The sequence below is a fragment of the Aspergillus aculeatinus genome (genome assembly GCF_003184765.1).
Source record: "Aspergillus aculeatinus CBS 121060 unplaced genomic scaffold BO66scaffold_62, whole genome shotgun sequence".
In the NCBI taxonomy this organism is placed as follows: domain Eukaryota; kingdom Fungi; phylum Ascomycota; class Eurotiomycetes; order Eurotiales; family Aspergillaceae; genus Aspergillus; species Aspergillus aculeatinus.
This window is the reverse complement of record NW_020291531.1, coordinates 155797-172217: the sequence shown is the minus strand read 5'-3', so window position 1 is coordinate 172217 and position 16421 is coordinate 155797. Positions and strand designations below refer to the sequence as shown.

At 52.9% G+C, this 16421-nt stretch overlaps 7 protein-coding genes across 7 annotated transcripts; 2 read left to right on the top strand and 5 right to left on the bottom strand.

The window, feature by feature from the left end:
* Positions 1–534: 534 nt before the first annotated feature.
* Positions 535–1610, bottom strand: BO66DRAFT_442971 (uncharacterized protein; the record flags this gene model as incomplete). The annotated part of the gene is made up of 3 exons (XM_025651471.1): positions 535–873; positions 944–1274; positions 1333–1610. The coding sequence occupies 3 exons, from the start codon at positions 1608–1610 to the stop codon at positions 535–537; spliced, it is 948 nt and encodes a 315-aa protein (XP_025499387.1).
* Positions 1611–2333: 723 nt separating this feature from the next.
* On the top strand, positions 2334–3929 carry BO66DRAFT_442970 (aminoglycoside phosphotransferase family protein; the record flags this gene model as incomplete). Its single annotated transcript, XM_025651470.1, has 3 exons — positions 2334–2534; positions 2620–2971; positions 3022–3929. The coding sequence occupies 3 exons, from the start codon at positions 2334–2336 to the stop codon at positions 3927–3929; spliced, it is 1461 nt and encodes a 486-aa protein (XP_025499386.1).
* Positions 3930–5647: 1718 nt separating this feature from the next.
* Positions 5648–7484, top strand: coaT (acetyl-CoA hydrolase ACH1; the record flags this gene model as incomplete). Its single annotated transcript, XM_025648974.1, has 4 exons — positions 5648–5790; positions 5882–6122; positions 6236–7201; positions 7257–7484. 4 exons carry the CDS (start codon positions 5648–5650, stop codon positions 7482–7484), a joined length of 1578 nt encoding a protein of 525 aa, XP_025499385.1.
* Positions 7485–9803: 2319 nt separating this feature from the next.
* Positions 9804–10468, bottom strand: BO66DRAFT_462037 (uncharacterized protein; the record flags this gene model as incomplete). The annotated part of the gene is made up of 2 exons (XM_025652356.1): positions 9804–9899; positions 9980–10468. The coding sequence occupies 2 exons, from the start codon at positions 10466–10468 to the stop codon at positions 9804–9806; spliced, it is 585 nt and encodes a 194-aa protein (XP_025499384.1).
* Positions 10469–11761: 1293 nt separating this feature from the next.
* BO66DRAFT_442966 (uncharacterized protein) lies at positions 11762–13333 on the bottom strand (the record flags this gene model as incomplete). Its single annotated transcript, XM_025651469.1, has 1 exon — positions 11762–13333. The coding sequence occupies one exon, from the start codon at positions 13331–13333 to the stop codon at positions 11762–11764; it is 1572 nt and encodes a 523-aa protein (XP_025499383.1).
* A 527-nt stretch (positions 13334–13860) lies between these two features.
* Positions 13861–14108, bottom strand: BO66DRAFT_442965 (uncharacterized protein; the record flags this gene model as incomplete). Its single annotated transcript, XM_025651468.1, has 2 exons — positions 13861–14028; positions 14082–14108. The coding sequence occupies 2 exons, from the start codon at positions 14106–14108 to the stop codon at positions 13861–13863; spliced, it is 195 nt and encodes a 64-aa protein (XP_025499382.1).
* A 1012-nt stretch (positions 14109–15120) lies between these two features.
* Positions 15121–16269, bottom strand: BO66DRAFT_462032 (uncharacterized protein; the record flags this gene model as incomplete). The annotated part of the gene is made up of 2 exons (XM_025652355.1): positions 15721–16269; positions 15121–15665 (listed from the first exon to the last, which is right to left on the bottom strand). The coding sequence occupies exons 1-2, from the start codon at positions 16214–16216 to the stop codon at positions 15121–15123; spliced, it is 1041 nt and encodes a 346-aa protein (XP_025499381.1). The 5' UTR covers positions 16217–16269.
* Between the last annotated feature and the right edge of the window lie 152 nt (positions 16270–16421).

The window sequence follows — 16421 nt, the reverse complement described above, 5'->3', positions numbered from 1 at the left end:
GCGACAGGAGAAAAGGTCCCGACCGGTGCTCAGGAAAATGCTCTTGAAAGTCATGTCTCCAAGATCCGCAATGACCCGAACCCCAGCTATTCCGCAGTCTCGCGAGTTCCCGACGCTTTTTTGTTTTCAGAGTTCCCGTGGCTGAGTAGCCGATAGGTACTTTCACGTCGAGGAAAGTCAAGATGGATAACTGACATTCGTGGATGGGAGAGAACCGTTGGCAGAACGCGATCATGCGCACAAGCTGCTGAGCTTTCTGTTTTGGGGCCTTTCCCCCATTGGCGAGGTGATACTGCGAGTTGATCTGTAGGCCAAGTACTTCAGCAAGAAGGTCAAGTGTGTTGAGTATATCACATCATGTTAGGAGCATAAGTCGCCATGAGTACAGACTAGGTACCCTCATAGCTACTCAAACGTATCCAGTCTCGGTAGATGATAGGCCCGCCATCCTCAACCCTGACATGATTACTTGTATTTGTGAAGACTCGATCGCTCCTTGCTCCAGAACAATCTTTCACTCCTGTTCGCGCCATTTCACCAGCTCATGTGTCGGGTATTCGCCGAATTTTCCGTGGAACAGTCGTCTTCCCCATCGTCGTCCATTCCTTGGCGTCTTTTCGTTTCATAGCTGGTGGCATCGTTCACATGGTCGAAAAGTTTCGATGGACTGGATACCACTAGCTGGTCCCTGAGGCGGCCGGCAAAGGTGTCATATGGCTTGTAAGGAATCATCTTCCGATGAATCGTAGGCCACGTTATGGGCATTACGGCAGACTTCAGGTTTCCGAGCGCGTCAAGAATATCGGTGGTGATTGCAGCTTCACAGAGGAGTATTGATTCCTGATCTAAAGCGTGCGTCACAACAAGACGAGACTGGGGAGAGCATGAACAAGGATTAGTTAGCATGGTATTAGCCAGAAGATGAGCAGGCGGGTGAACGTACAACAAAGCGACTTTCTAGTTCTGGTCCGGGGGATCTGAGTCTGAGAACGCGTTGACGCTGTGCAAGAGCCAGCAGAATGAAATGGAAGTAAGGGTCTTCGGTCCAGTCCCTTGGAGCTATGAGAGCGAGAAGTTTTTGACGCCGACCAGGCACTCTGCTTGCTCGGGCAAGGCCCTCGCAATGGTCTATGCGGTCTTCATTGAGATCGGTATAATGTATGTAGCCCACCAGCGGCGGCGAGCTATTATCGAGTGGGGCTTCACGACGATAGAACGCCATATAAGATGGGCGGTGGATCGGCCGGCCTTGGAAGTAGAAGTGGGACCCTTGGCTGCTCCGCAGATATGTTAGTGGGAGGATAATACCATTATAATGGCTGTGCCTCTTACCGAGCGCGTGCGAAATCCCGCCCCTCGCCTAACAAGAGTCTGCAGAGAGAACGGAGCTTCACCTCGGGAAACAGACGACGAGCTAGCGCTTCAGCATCGGCAGTACCCTGGGAATCCTTCGGCGCGGACTCGGAGTAAGCGGACGTCTCAAGATCGTCGAATTGGCATCCCAGCGATTCGAGATGCTTCCAAGTCCATAGTAGAGGGTGATTTAGGAGATCATGCCGACCGCGGACAAAGTCCAGGAGCGGCTTTGGCGTACAAGCCTGTGTCACCATCAGGATGGCACCATCAGTGGTGGCATTATTGATATTGGTTGATGACTGGAAGATGAAGGCGAATGATGCTTAATGAAGTACTCTGCCGTGATGGAAAGCGAAAGAAAGCATAGTACTACCCGTAGTAGGTACTAGGTAAGCTACCTTAAGGTACTGGCTGGAGCGAAGCTTCGCTTGCTTTGAATACCGCGGCTGCAGCCGGCAGTTCCTCATCGCCTAGGCAGCCGTGCCTGACTACCGCCCCACGGGTCACGGGTCCCACCCACCGCTCGGGTCATCAAGCATCTGGATCTACAGTACTCAACACCAGCATTGTCATCTCTCATTTCGCGCAGCGACAAAGCATTCCCTTAATTGATCCGATTCGTACACCTTGGCTTCTCGACGCCGATGACTGGCAAGATCAAGGCATTATGTACATTTCGTGAGCAATGCGCCGATCTCCATCCGCGCGTCCCTGGGGCTACGTTCAGAGTATGATACCAAGCCCGAAAAGACACTGCCGCTCAATCTCTTAAGTATTATTATTATTCTACTATTACTATCCCATAAGCATAGACACGGGAGCTTCTCAGATAGGTATGCAAGCCCGTTAGAGCGCGACTCAGCATATCACTCATTCGTATAGATTGGAATTCTCACAATAATTTCTTAAAATTCACTCGTGGCCGCTTCATTGTTGATGAGGCAGAGAATGCTCGAGAGCGAGAGATCAGATTCGACATGAATAGCCTCGCAAGGGTCGCAGCACAGTCGGTTGGAGCCGCGCGATGCATTGCCATCGAAAAGTACCCTGACGGCATGTTCAACAAAGCGTTCCTCATGACTATGGACAATGGTCAAGAAGTTATAGCCAAGATTCCCAACCCGAATGCTGGCATTCCACACTCCACTACTGCTAGTGAAGTCGCCACGATGGACTTTGTAAGTTCATCCTGAACACCAACAACATCCAAGTCTTGCTAACTCGTTTGATCCGGGGAGGCTAGAAAATTTCTTGAGGCCCCAGCGCCTCGTGTCTACGCGGAACTCGCAAGCCAAATCGCACCCCGTGGGCGCTGAGTTTATCATTATGGAAAAAATAGAAGGTGTTCCGCTCTCCCAAGTCTGGAGCACTATGAAATTACCGCAGAAGCTCCAAGTGCTTCTCGCCATGACACGTCTCCAGAAGCACTGGCCGAACGTCTCATTCTCGCATTACGGCAGCTTGTATTACACGGAAGAATTGCAGCCACCAGCAGGCAACCACTTCGTCAAGGATGGCAAGGCTGTGAGAAATTCGAGCTTTGCCATTGGTCCGGCTACAGGCCGGGACTGGTGTGACGCAGGCCGCTCAGATCTAGATGTCGACAAGGGGCCATGTACGTTGTGGTTTACGTCACTCGCTGTATAGTCGCTGATCAGTTTACAGGGGCTTCTCTAACGCAGTATCTGCAAGCAGTCGGGACACGAGAGGTGAAGGCAATCCAGTCTCTAGAACCTCCAAAAACGGTTGCTTTATTCTGCGGCCCAAAGCTATACCGACCCGACACGGAAAATAAACTTACTGCTTTAGCATGGTACCAACAAATCGTTGATGCTCTAATTTCCAAAGATGCAGCCATCACACGACCCTGCCTCTGGCATAATGATTTGCATGACGACAACGTCTTCGTAGACCCGCAGAATCCCGGAGAGATTACGGGTATCATCGACTGGCAGTCTTGTCACATCTCGCCCCTCTTCAACCATAATCCCGACCCAGCCTTCCTCGACTGGGATGGCCTTGAGCCTGAAACGCTGGATCTGGCGCCACGGCCCGACCTCTGCGGGCTTTCGCCTGAGGACTGGTCGGCTGCTGTCCAAGAGTATTCCATCCAAAACGTGTTCATCGCATGGCGGAAGCTCATGCATGCCAAAAACCCCGACTTATACCGGGTAGTCGAATTCCGGAGGACAGCAGCATACGGGCTGATATTTCTGGCCCACCGAATGTTCGAATACGGCGAGGCGCACTTCCAGTCGCTTCTGGTGGATCTGAAAGACACGTGGACGGACCTCCCTGCTGTCACCAGCGATACCCCATTCCCGTTCAACTTTTCGGAAGCAGAGATCGAGCGGATCAAAATGGATAGCGATGGTGCAGTGGCAGGAACCGAGCTTGTGGCAGAAGTCAAGGAGAAGATGGGCGATCTGTGGCCGGACAAGGGCTTCATCGAGCACGAGCGATACAATGATTGCAAAGCTGCCCTCAACGAAGTCAAAGGCTTGATCTTGGAGCAGTTAGCTGAGACTGACGAGGAGAAGGCTGAGTACGAGCGCTATTGGCCATTTGGATAATTTGTCTACTGTTTCGAGGAGACGGTATGGTTGTGCGGAAAGCCTTCTTATTCATATTTGGGTGATTGGGGGTGGGAGACGTGGCTTTGAAAAACTAACAAAATTTTTGAAGCTGCTATTTCTTTCCATCGGTCTTTCGCTTTCGAACCCATGATGAGCGGATCCGTTTAACTATGGTTGCACAAATGGGAGCATTTCTTTGATCAGTCCTTATGTACTGGGGTTTCAGGTATATACGAGTAGAGCGGTTAAGGCAAGTTTGGTTGACCGGGCGTGTTGCTACTGTTGCTACTGCTTCCACAGCCAAGCCGGAAGCTTTGGATCAATCACCGCGCCACCCACAACCCCAGGAATTGGTTTTCCTTTTTGTCTAGTTCGGTGTAGATTTATGGATTTTAGATGCGGCATGGTTTTTTTTTTCTTTTGGATTGAACTTTTCCTTACCTCTCTAATGTTGTTTGTGCAAGTAATTCGGCAGGCAATACCTCAACGAAGTAGCTAATTTGATTGTTTTAGTGTGAACTAGTATAGTCAGTATACACTGTCCAGTAGAGAAGTTACCCGCGCTGACAGATGTTATTAACCGGGTGGCTATGATTTGACTTCTGGTACTGAGGGAGCATGGCTAAGCTGCCGATCGCCATGCAGGGGAACCCAAAAGCTCCGTGTGGCCGAGACTGGGAAGGTTGCGATAACCGATACAGCCCGAGACTGGTCCGGTCGCTGGGCCAAGTTCGGGGTGGTCGGAGATCCGTCGGGATTTATTGGTGCGTTGATTTCAGGCATGGAATATTCCATTGACATTGGCATTGTTGGAGTTCTTTGAGAATTTGTGCTGTGTTCAATTCTATTTTCTCGATTGGAGTGTCTTCTATGCTCTATAGTTCCAGTTTTATAGTCCTGGAAAGCAGGCTCAAGATGCAAGCCAAAGTGAAGGGCTGGAAGGCGGCGGGCCGAGAAATCGCCGGGATGACGTCAATCACCGGTCATGGACTGAATTGTCCCTCGTAACTTCTGCGACAAGACCTCAACGCCCCGAATTACATCTGGCCACCTTGCAGCTTTTTCATCTCGCTTGTCCTTTTACCCCTGCAGCTGACTATCCATAGTAGAATTGTCTTTATAGTAATAGTGAAAGAAAATCCCGCCAATTGTGCCAAATGGGGAGCTTCCTGACGCTGGGCTGGAACTGGAGCTGGAGCTGGAGCTGATAACGTTAACCGCCGCGCGCGGCGATAAGTTCCACAGCAGCTGAAGCGGAGTAATGATCACCCACGGTGGACTGCACTGGACTGGGGGGATGTTCATCATTTGCGGGGTGAGAAGGACTTTAGTTACAGATAGTACGTATGTGTATGTGAGTAGTCAGGATGGTACAGTTCAGTTAGTAGGTAGTCTAAGAATATGGAGCCAGTGTCTGACTGACTCCGTATCCCCGAATCAACCGGGGCAGTGGAACGAGGCGGGGGTGGATTTTCCAGCGACAGCGACAACTCGACCGTATTTCTATCCCTCCGTCTCCCCTCTTTTTCTTGGGGCCTGCTCTTTCTCTTGTCAAATTTCCCTCTCTTTTTCTTTTTTCCTCTCTTTCTCTTTCCTCCTTTCCTCCCATCTCACCCACCCTCAATTGCCATCTCCTCCCTTCCCTTCTTCTCTCCCTCCTCTCCTCTCCTCCCTCCTCCCTCCTCTCCCCTCCTCTTCCTTGAATCAATCCCACCATGTCAGCCTCCGCCCTCCTAAAAAGCCGTGTCCGGCGACCCTCTTACCTCAAGAAGCTGGCCAAGGCCGAGGACTTGATTGACCTCTTCCCCCATGGATCGTACATCGGCTGGTCCGGATTCACGGGTGTTGGATATCCCAAGTGCGTTGCCCCGTCCCTTTTTTTTGGACTCCTTGATCTGCGCAATTTGATCTTGCTTCAAACCCGAGCCCCTAGGTTAACTGGACCCCAGAAAAGTCCCCACGGCTCTGGCCGACCACGTCGAGAAGAACAACCTCCAGGGCAAGTTGAAATACAGCCTGTTCGTGGGCGCCTCGTCTGGCGCCGAGACGGAGAACCGGTGGGCGCGGTTGAACATGATCGAGCGGCGGAGTCCCCATCAGGTCGGCAAGGAGATCGCAAGGGGTATCAACACCGGGGATATTAAGTTCTTCGATAAGCATCTGAGCATGTTTCCTTCGGATTTGGTTTATGTAGGTTGTCCTTTCTCGTTTTGGTTGAAGTTGAGGTGGCTGTGGGCTCTGGGGTTGCCATGGCATGGGAGTGGTTGTCTACGGCAGAACTCGTACTAATTCTCGAGGCATAGGGCTGGTACACACTCAACAAGCCCAAGAACCGGCTTGACGTGGCCGTCATCGAGGCCTCGGCCATCACGGAGGACGGCGGCATCATCCCCGGTGCCTCGGTGGGCGCCTCCCCTGAGTTCGTCCAGATGGCCGACAAGATCATCATCGAGGTCAACACGGCCAGCCCCTCGTTCGAGGGTCTGCACGACATCGTCATGTCGGACAAGCCCCCACTCCGCAAGCCCTACCTGATCATGCAGCCCGAGGACCGCATTGGCACCCCGCACATCCCCGTCGACCCGGAGAAGGTCGTCGCCATCGTCGAGTCCGACTACCCGGACCAGACGCAGCCCAACGCCCCCGAGGACGCCGGCTCGCAGGCCATCGCCAGCAACCTGATTGAGTTCCTCAAGCACGAGGTCAAGCACGGCCGCCTGCCCCAGAACCTGCTCCCGATCCAGTCGGGCATTGGCAACATCGCCAACGCGGTCATCGGCGGCCTCAGCAAGGGCGGCGCGGACTTCACCAACCTGAAGGTGTGGACCGAGGTGCTCCAGGACTCGTTCCTGGACTTGTTCGACAGTGGCAACCTCGACTTCGCCACCGCGACCTCCATCCGCTTCTCGCCCGACGGCTTCAAGCGCTTCTACGACAACTGGGAGCGGTACGCGGGCAAGCTCCTCCTCCGCCCGCAGCAGGTCTCCAACTCGCCTGAGATCATCAGACGGCTGGGCTGCATCGGCATGAACACCCCCGTCGAGGTGGACATCTACGCCCACGCCAACAGCACCTGCGTGATGGGCTCGCGCATGCTGAACGGCCTCGGCGGCTCGGCCGACTTCCTGCGCTCCAGCAAGTACAGTATCATGCACACCCCCAGTACCCGGCCCAGCAAGGTGGACCCCACCGGTGTCAGCTGCATCGTCCCCTTCTGTACCCACATCGACCAGACGGAGCATGATCTGGATGTTGTCGTCACCGAGCAGGTACGTCCTTCCCCCTCTTACGTTTTTATTGAATAGTACTAACAGAGGGATAAAGGGTCTCGCCGACGTCCGCGGCCTCTCCCCCCGCGAGCGCGCCCGCGTCATCATCGACAAGTGCTCCCACCCGGACTACAAGCCCATCCTCACCGATTACCTGGACCGGGCCGAGTTCGAGTGCCTCAAGAAGGGCATGGCGCACGAGCCCCACCTGCTCTTCCAGGCGTTCAAGATGCACCAGAATCTGCAGGAGAAGGGCACGATGAAGATCAACTCTTGGGAGTAAACCAACCCTTTGGCCTCGTGTCTTCTGTACTAGGTGGGAAAGAAAGTGTAGGCTTGGGATGGATGGAGTTTTTCTCTTGGAGATCATTTGGGGAATGTGGATAATACCATAATAAATCATATCCTTTTGTGTTGCATCGTATTCGATTAGGTTGTAGGGTGTGCTTGGGGTGGGTTCCCGGGCTTATGTACTGTACTGTGTATGTCTGTGTGTGCAGGGATGCAATTATCTTGCTAGCAGCAAAAAGAATCACAGTGTAAGATATTGCCACAGAAGGATAAGTAGTTCTACTAGGTATAATTCATAGCTTTCGTCCCCCCCCCTGCTACATAGACCACTTCACCATCCAACATGACCCAACCCTACTGTCAGAGTCTCCATCGAATGTTGTATTCCCGAGTAAAGAACCTCATTATAGCAAGAACCTTTTGGTCTCAGAACCCTAGGGACTTTAAACACCCCCTAAGGACGCGAAAGTCCCCTTATAGTATTAGCCTTTTGTCTTGCGAGAGAACAGCTAAGTAGGTACAGCAGATAGTACCAACCAGGAGAATCGACATAACTTCTGACAAAGACAGAGGTGCTTCACATGATCGCTGTTCGGCCTTCATTCTCTAAATAGCTCTGGGACTTCTCCAAAGAGGCTGGGAATCGCCATCCAGACATGATCCCACAAGGCCTGGGTCTAGTCTTTGTACAGCTTCCAGGCTATCTTGCTGATCTTTCAAGCTGTGTTCGATGCTTGGAGCTTGATCCTAGACGAGGAGTCTATCTTGATTCGTATGAAGAGGAAGCGATAGCTCCCTCGATGGGCGGAGGATCGAAACTTGGCATATGGTTCGGTTCGTCTGCGTCGTTTTGCCTTCCACTTCCACTTCCAACAGACAAAAGGGGCAAAGCTCAAATCAAGCCCTGAGGGCTTCGCCCCCTGCTGGAATGCAGCAGCAAGAGCCGTCGTCATGCATTGCGAAGATGATGGTAGGTGATGAGAATGGGGTCTTTGGACACGTCGGCCAGATGTTTCCAGATGTACTGGTCGACCCGACCGACCCTGCTGTTGCTCACGCCGCAAATACCCCGGGGCGAGGCGAATCGCTCGGCCCACTCGGCTGGCTGGGGTGTCGTCGCTAAATGATTGCAGGTCTCCGCGCGTCGCCATGATCTCCAGGAGCGGCGGATGCCAGGTCGATGCTAGGGTAACAGATTGTCGGGCTATAATTTAGAGATCAAGACAGGGAAAACACGTACGGCTTTGTTGACATGGAGAGACGCGCCTCGGGTCTCTCGTCCATAGGCTCGCTCCATGAATGGCTCTAATGCATAGCGGAGCGAGAGCGATGTCATGGGAGTATACGTACAGTACAGTACAGTACATCACGGAAGCTTTGATCCGCACCCGCCCGTTTCTCCACCAGAGTCCGCCGTTGGGTCCTATCCGCCTCGGGGCCAGGCTTCCGGTCACGTGAGACGATCATCGACTCGACTTCCGGGCGGGTCGGTGCCGGGTCGACGGTCAGATGTACACAGTACATGTACCGTGCCTTTGAAACCAGGCACCAGCCTTGGATCTTTTCTGGCATGTTATTCTTATTCAGCTCGCTATCGGGGTGTAGACGGACAGTAGGCGGGATACCGTACCGCCAGGCCACACGTGCGCTGGTGAGAGGAGAGTTGGCATCGTGTTATTGTGGGGGGGAGCCGGATGATGATGAGTGCAGAAGACGACGGGTAGATATCGATACGTATACGTATTCATTTACGGCCGAGGGATCGATCATCAGTTCGGACCTCCGGATACCCTGCCGAGCCCTGAGGTGGGGTGGGCGGGGGGGCTGTGGGGCACATTAGGACTCAGTAGGAGAGCCTCTGTGCTTGCATCCATCTATCCATCTACATCTTGACTGTTCCTCTCCTCTACTCGAGTCCAGGGTATAGTCTTAACGGACCATAGTCATTTTCTCTCTTCTTTCTTCTGGTTGGCTTTCCCGAGGGAAAGATATGGACACATGATATGTATAGGACGAAACCCCTCTCACACTGCCAGCAGCCAGCATCCACTGACCGTCAAGGGGAAGAAGTTAATCCGACATCATCATCTTCTGACTACAAGAGGAATTGAATCACCCCTCTTCTAAGTTCCTGCACTGTAAGACCATGCTGACGAGATGGATAGAACATCTGAACGGGTCATATCTTGTATGTACAGAAGAGATCCCGGGGGAAAAAAAGAAATATAAAAAGAGAATAAAACAAAAAGAGATAGAAAAAGGGAGACAAGGAGAAAAGAATACAAGAAGCCCAACAGATTCCCGTAGCGAACTAGATCTCAATGGCGATGACCATGGTGGTGATGACGGTGGTTATCGAGGTGCTTTCTCTGCGCGAAGCGTTTAGTATCCAAGATCTCAGACTAAACTAATTCTTTCGAGCGTATGAACAACAATCAAACCAGAAAAGAGGGAAAAGAAGCAAAGCAAGGGAGAAATCACCCTTACACTCAAAGCATGACCATTGCTGATACCACTCGCCACTAAAAACGCCGCCGGCGTGGGAATGCCGCTATCAGAGCTCGTAGGCGACCCAACCACCCCGACAACGGCTGAACTGGCAGTGACAGAAGCAGCCGTCGCCGACGGCAGGCGACGGCTCTCACCACCACCATCACCACCACCACCACCACCACCACCACCACCACCGCAGACACCATACATGAAATGCTGGGACGGGAACGTGGAAAGGGCGGTCTTCTTGTAGAGCTGGCAGTCGCCGCCTCGCGCGCTGTACAACCACGCGTGGCACTCCGCCAGGCCGTCGCAGTAGCCGGCGCAGGCCGACCCGTTGTCGTACCGGGGAGCCAGCGCGAACGGCGCGCCGCTGAACACCGCCATCGTGTTCGCGGAGACCCGGTCCAGACAGCTGTTGCCTGAGACACGGCCGACTGCCTCGCTGAGGAGGACAAGGGAGAAGAATGAAGCAAGCCTCATCGTGGGACCTTTTGTGATAGGAAGAGAAAAGGCTATGGCGGCGAAGCGAAACCTGGCTGAACTCTGGGAAAGAGAGAGAACGAATCCTGGGCAAGTGGGTGGGTGTTCTGGCAGCGAGATTGGTAGATATAAGAATGACAGTCGAAGAGAGGAAGATAGGTAAGGAAGTGTCCGGGGTGGTAGAAGAGTTTTCGCAATTCGCAGTCAAGATCGGGGCATCGGGTCTGCTGTGTCTGTCACGGTTGACTTCTGTTCCTCATCTCACCCCTTTTGCATCCTTGCGCAGGGTTGGATTGATTATCCATTCCATTCATGTCTCAAATATGCGCACATTACCATGTAGAATAGATAGATACAAGCTGTTTTTCTTTTCCCCTCGACTTTAGCACCGGGCTGAAAGTCTCATTTCGGACTACGGCGACAGGTTCATAGCACGGCCTCTCCATCATTCAACAGCCCTTTCCGCTAGAGAATTCACCGGGAAAAGATTAAGCCGGCTGAGTAGACAAATTGCCAATATATTGGATACTGGCGTGAAAAATATTGGAAGCATGAAGCGGTTTCGTGGTTGCCTTTACTCCATTACCTAGGGCTAAGTTGTGGGTGGGGGTCCACCACCGTTGAAAAGGGACTAGCTTTTCAATAGTTCCTATGCGTCGGTCCGGTAGCGAGATAAGGAGAATTAATCTACGAAGTCGTAACCTTCGAATCGGATCTCAGGGTCTTGGATGTTTTCCGGGCCGGAGCGGAGGTTTAAGGGACAAGGGATTTTAAGGGACCGGCCGATCCGGTCGGATTGCGAGGGCAACAAGATAATACATTCTAGATACGAGATCGGAAGGGTACTCATAGTGGATTTCGCAATGGAGCCGTTAATGTCCGAAGATAAATAAGTTACTAGTAGTCACAGACCTCCAAGTGTCCCCGGTAGCCAAGAACGGACAAGACCCTGTCAGAGAGGCTTGTGAAATGTGAGCACCCCCACCCGCCCCACTGCCTTCGGCGTTAGTATTCGCATGTTTAGTGCTTGAAAGAGCCAGAATTTTCACACTTCAAGTGCCTGAGAAGATATTCCTCCTCTCTCTACCCCTTTCATGGAGCTTGAGTCCAGTCCCGGGTACTCTGAAGCAATGTACCATGGTTGGTGCGAAGTAATATCGGTCGATGAGTACAGAATTGAAATCAGGGTGCTAGCAAATCGAAAGTTCTGTTTTTGATTCCGGGAAAACACGACAAACTGACCCCTTCTCATTCCCCCCATCTGACCGTAATCCTAATAAAAAGTTAGTAATGTTAGTCGTCGTCCCAGTATTCGCCATTTTCGCTCATGGGCCATTTGTGCCTCAGCGCTCGGTCCGGAGGAAAGGACACGCTTGCTCCGCGTCCGATCACTCGTAGAGACACCCCCAGCGCCCTGAATCCCTCCTGCATCCCACGCAGTCGGACTTCCCAGGCAGGGTCTGGCTCCGGAGCCTCCTGCTTCGTTGATGATGCCGCCACCTCTCGGTTGTGATGGCGCTCCTTGGGGACAAATTGACAGAAGAGGCGTTGCAGGGCTGGCAGCCCGCCCTCCTCACGGCGAAATCGGAGTAAGTCCTCGAGCTCACTCGCCAGCGCCCACGAGGCCTGCACGAGGCAATCTTCAATGTATAGGTGCTGTAATGAGGGCGGCAAGAGGGCTCGAAGGGGTTTCGCGGGCTCCAGCGCGCGGTTGCCGTGGAAAGGCAGCAGGCTGCTCCATCGCATATGCACCGTGTGAAGATTCGAAAATCCCGAGAGATTGCCACAGAAGGTCGGCCGGGGACTCTCCGCGTCCTGCTCTACCTCGCGCGCCACGCCAGCGAAGGCCACGTGGAGATGGCGAAGGGAGGCTCGCGACCTTTGGAGCGGACGGTAGAGCTGCGAGACATCCACCCCGCCACGCCGGGTCCAGTTTCGATCCATCTCCACGGCGAACGACTCGAGGTTTGGGCACCATTCGAGAAATTGGGGGAGGTTCGAGAGGGCATCTGACGGCCCCTGCAGGTCGAGGTGCGTGAGTGAGGACAGTATTGGTATCTGTTCCCGGAGCAGTTGACGGGGCAGGGAGCTGTCACAGGGGTTGCGGATGTAGAGGCTGCGGAGAGATGGGATGCGTAGGTAGGGCAGCAATCGCCTCAGGGGCACGGCGTTGGTGGCGCCTTCATCCCACCATGCCGGTCCGTCGCGGAGGGAGACGTGCGAGAGCCGCGGGAGGATCCCGAGCGCCGGGTTTCTCGCCCAGTGGATCACGCGGTCAAAGTGCGTGGTGTATCCCTGCGTCGGGGGGATGTGTTCGAATTCGAACTGCATGTGTTCTTCCGGCACGCGGATGGCCAACTGCTCGAGATGGCGGACCTGGACTAACAGCAATGCCAGCCAGGCATCTTCGTAGTTCCAGGGCTCATGGTACATGTCTTGTCGTTCTCGATCAGGGCGGAGATCTCTTCTCCAGGCGCGGTATTTGCGGCGATGCTTGCGTTTCGCATCGCCGTATGGCAGCATCAATGCGCGAAATTTCTCCTCCGGCACGGCCGGGAGTAGAGTAAGAGACCTCCATCTCTCACAATGACTTGGGTACAGAGTCAAGGAGCGGACCAAGGGTGCGAGAAGTGGGTTTTCGATCATCGCCTGGGAGAACCGGCGTACGGGATTTTTGTCACTCCCGTCCACGAGTCTGTATCCATCGTCCCAGTAAGCATTGAGAGGAAGGACAACTTGGTCATAGAGAGCGGGGATGAACAGTGAGTAGTAGTCCTTTGATACGAGGACTAACTCCGAGAGATCTTCAGGGTCGAGAAAAGATACCACCTGGAGAATAATCTCTCCGGGTAGTAGAACGAGCATCATGTCACAGAGACTTCACTAGAAGGTCCTAGAGTGAGGAAGGACGCACTTGCCGGTCGCGGAGTCTTAAGCAGTTATGTACTCGATTTTAGGTGTTGAGTAACAACTGGTATCCCAGCTGCCAGTGATATCAGCGTTAGTATTCTAGTGTCCATTTCCAGTGCTAATCTAGGAGAAAGTCCCGATTCAAAGGGAAAGCAGGAACGAAAAGGTGGGGCTGGAGGCTGGGGGCCGTAGCTCGGCTAAAGCTTTTAGTGTATGGAAAACTGTGAATAATGACAGACAAGTGAATTATTCGATTCTAATGTGATGTTTCTCCAGTTGACACCTGGAATCTGAGAATCACAAAACGTGTTGGATGTGCTAGCTAATCTGGACACGACAGCTGGGAACCGCATTAAGGACATTTCGATATCCTGCAATGGAACGCAGCAAGTTCTGGTGATGCTTGTACTGTACCCGTTGGTCTCCCCGGACTTTCCCTAGTCCTTGTGCCCTCTTTGGAGGGCTGTCACCTTTGAGTTACTTCACGAGGCTTGAATCTCGTCTGCTGTGATCCAGTCAATTAACTTCACGGGGACACTGTCCAGTTCTTCTTCGGTCTTGTAGAGGGCGACACCCGGACGCTCACGGGCTTCTTGAATGCGAGTGGTCATGTTGGCCAGCAGTTTCACATAGTTCGTCCTTTCCGAATTCTGGCAAGAGTTCGCTATCTCCTATCGGCGAAAGCAGTATCTGCGTCGCTCACAGGGAAGGTGGATTGTGTTTGCGGCATCGATGTGGACGATTGTCTCTGCTGTAGGCAAGATAGCCCTGACGAAGTACTCGTTGGGCTAAATAAGCTATCTACTAGGTACCTAGTAGTAGTACTCGGTAAGCTAGCCCTAACTTACAGGTCCGGAGCTAACTGGAACGGATAATCTACTCCTAGATCCATCAGATGATAAGGTTGCAGATCGATTGCCTGTCCCAGGTAAGAGGGGTACGTCAGCTCCTAACTTATCTCCGGCTGTTCCGCATTGGACCCGCAAATCCTGCAAATGAACCCAGTGCTTGGAAAGGGTTCATGCACGATCATCGGAGATGACAGGGGCTCAGGGACAGGGACTCAGGGACTGAGGAGCTCGCTTCCGGGGACCAGATTGAGTCTTGAGTCCTTGTTATATATACATACCACATACTCTCCGGCCAAATACCACGGATCTCTGGTGACCCTGACCCTGAGCTCAGCTCCTCTACTTCCTCAGGGAATTGTGGCCCACAGTCCACAGGCGAAAGCATGCTAAGTACAGAGCACAAAGCTTCCTGACTGAAGTGCAACCTGTCAGATCGGGTCTAGTCTCCGCACTTAGGAATGCTGGACGAATGGTTGAAGCCAAATATGGAAGTTCTGGTTTCCCACTAGTTGAGAGCCCCAACGAGGGGTTAATTTCACCCCAACGCTTCTATATGCACTTCCTCTAATTTGGCTAGAAAGATTTTTCTCCTCTAGTCAAGAATTGTGACTGCCACAGCATTTCTTTATTGCCTGTGTGTGGTGCGCCTGGCTAGTGTGCCCTAAAAGCCTTTGGGTGTTACGCAGTCTTTGTGTGCATAGCATAGCTTTGTTAGTCCTATTCTGTCAAACCGATGCAGGCCATGCATAGTTCATCCGGTCTTCAGCTCCTAAGAGATTATCAGATCATAGAATTGTACAGCAGGAGAACGCGATTTTCCTCGGATCTGCGCAATAATCTAGCTCTAGAACGCCATGAAGGGGAAGCAAGGAACGAGAGAAAGGAGATCAATTAAAGGAAGAGCTGCACCACTTGCGTCAGGACCAACGCGGCGAAAGCCGCTGCCACCGACGACCCGGCGGACATGGTCCTCCCTGCAGCCCCCGTGTACCCAATATTCAGTGAGTTGTTGTTGAACCCGACCGTGCGCAGCCAGGTAGGGGTGACGGTGTCGTTGGCCAGGATGTCCGAATGGTAGGCATCCAGGACGCCCGCGAAGCGCAGCGTGAACTGCCCGTGGGTGATTTCACCCCCGGATCTTGATGTTCCGTTCGAGTAGATTCGATAGCTATCAAAGTAACCTCGGATAGTGTAATTTGCCGTCTCACCATCGAACTCCATACTAACCGTCATAGCCGGCCATTCAGACTCATAGGCGAAGTTGTTGTCCGGGGCCCAGGGGCCCAGGTCAATTAACCAGGGAACTATCTCTGTACTGGTGCAGTTGGTCATGTTGGCTCTGAGGGCTCCCGCGCCATTATAGTATGTAGTGATGGTGCTCGAGAGACGGTATGGTGGGCTCTGAGTGGTTGTGTTTAGCTCCCAGTAGAACCAATCTTCTCCGTTGTATAGATCACGATACGTCGGTCTACCTCTCCCTATGGTCAGTACTCTGTGATTGAATTTGTAGGGGCAAGGGCGAGTGACGGAGTCGCTCAGGGATAGGAAGAGCGACGAACTGGGAAGAAAGATAGCTCCATTGTAAGAAGGGGAGATCGACCAGGGGCCAGCCAAAGCTAGTGATTGTAGAAAAGTCAAAGCCAGGGTCCCAGAGCATGAGAAAGGCATTCACAGGGTCGCTGCCATTGTTGCGTATGCTTGGCTCGGTAAGGGCGAGGATCGTGTCATATCGTGCGGTGGTCGTGGTATTGGCGAGCAACGGGCACTGGGCGCTGTCGTTCCCAGCTAAGCCCGTATAGGGCATCAACTTCAACTCGGTAGTCCCATTGTAGTACGAGCCCACCCAGTAGTACGGATCGTGAAGAAGTGTCACGTTGTTGGGTCGAAAGGGCAGGGAAGCATTGTAACTCGCATCATCGGCAGCGGTGGTGAGGAAGGGAAAGGCGAGGCTGAAGACCACAGCCTGAGCTGATACAGAGACACGCATTGTGCCTCCCTTGTGGAGGCCACTGGGCAGTTTGGGCCTTGGGTCAATTATAAGGTATTTCTCGTCCTGTAGCCCAACAGTGCTTGGGCTAGTGGGGTCTTGAACTTCTGTGGTAGCTTAGCCATGAACCAAGCCTTGCCGTTTAGTGCTTGGTCTCGGCTATTTACCCGAGAAGGGCTCGGTGACTCCGTAATATTGAATTCTA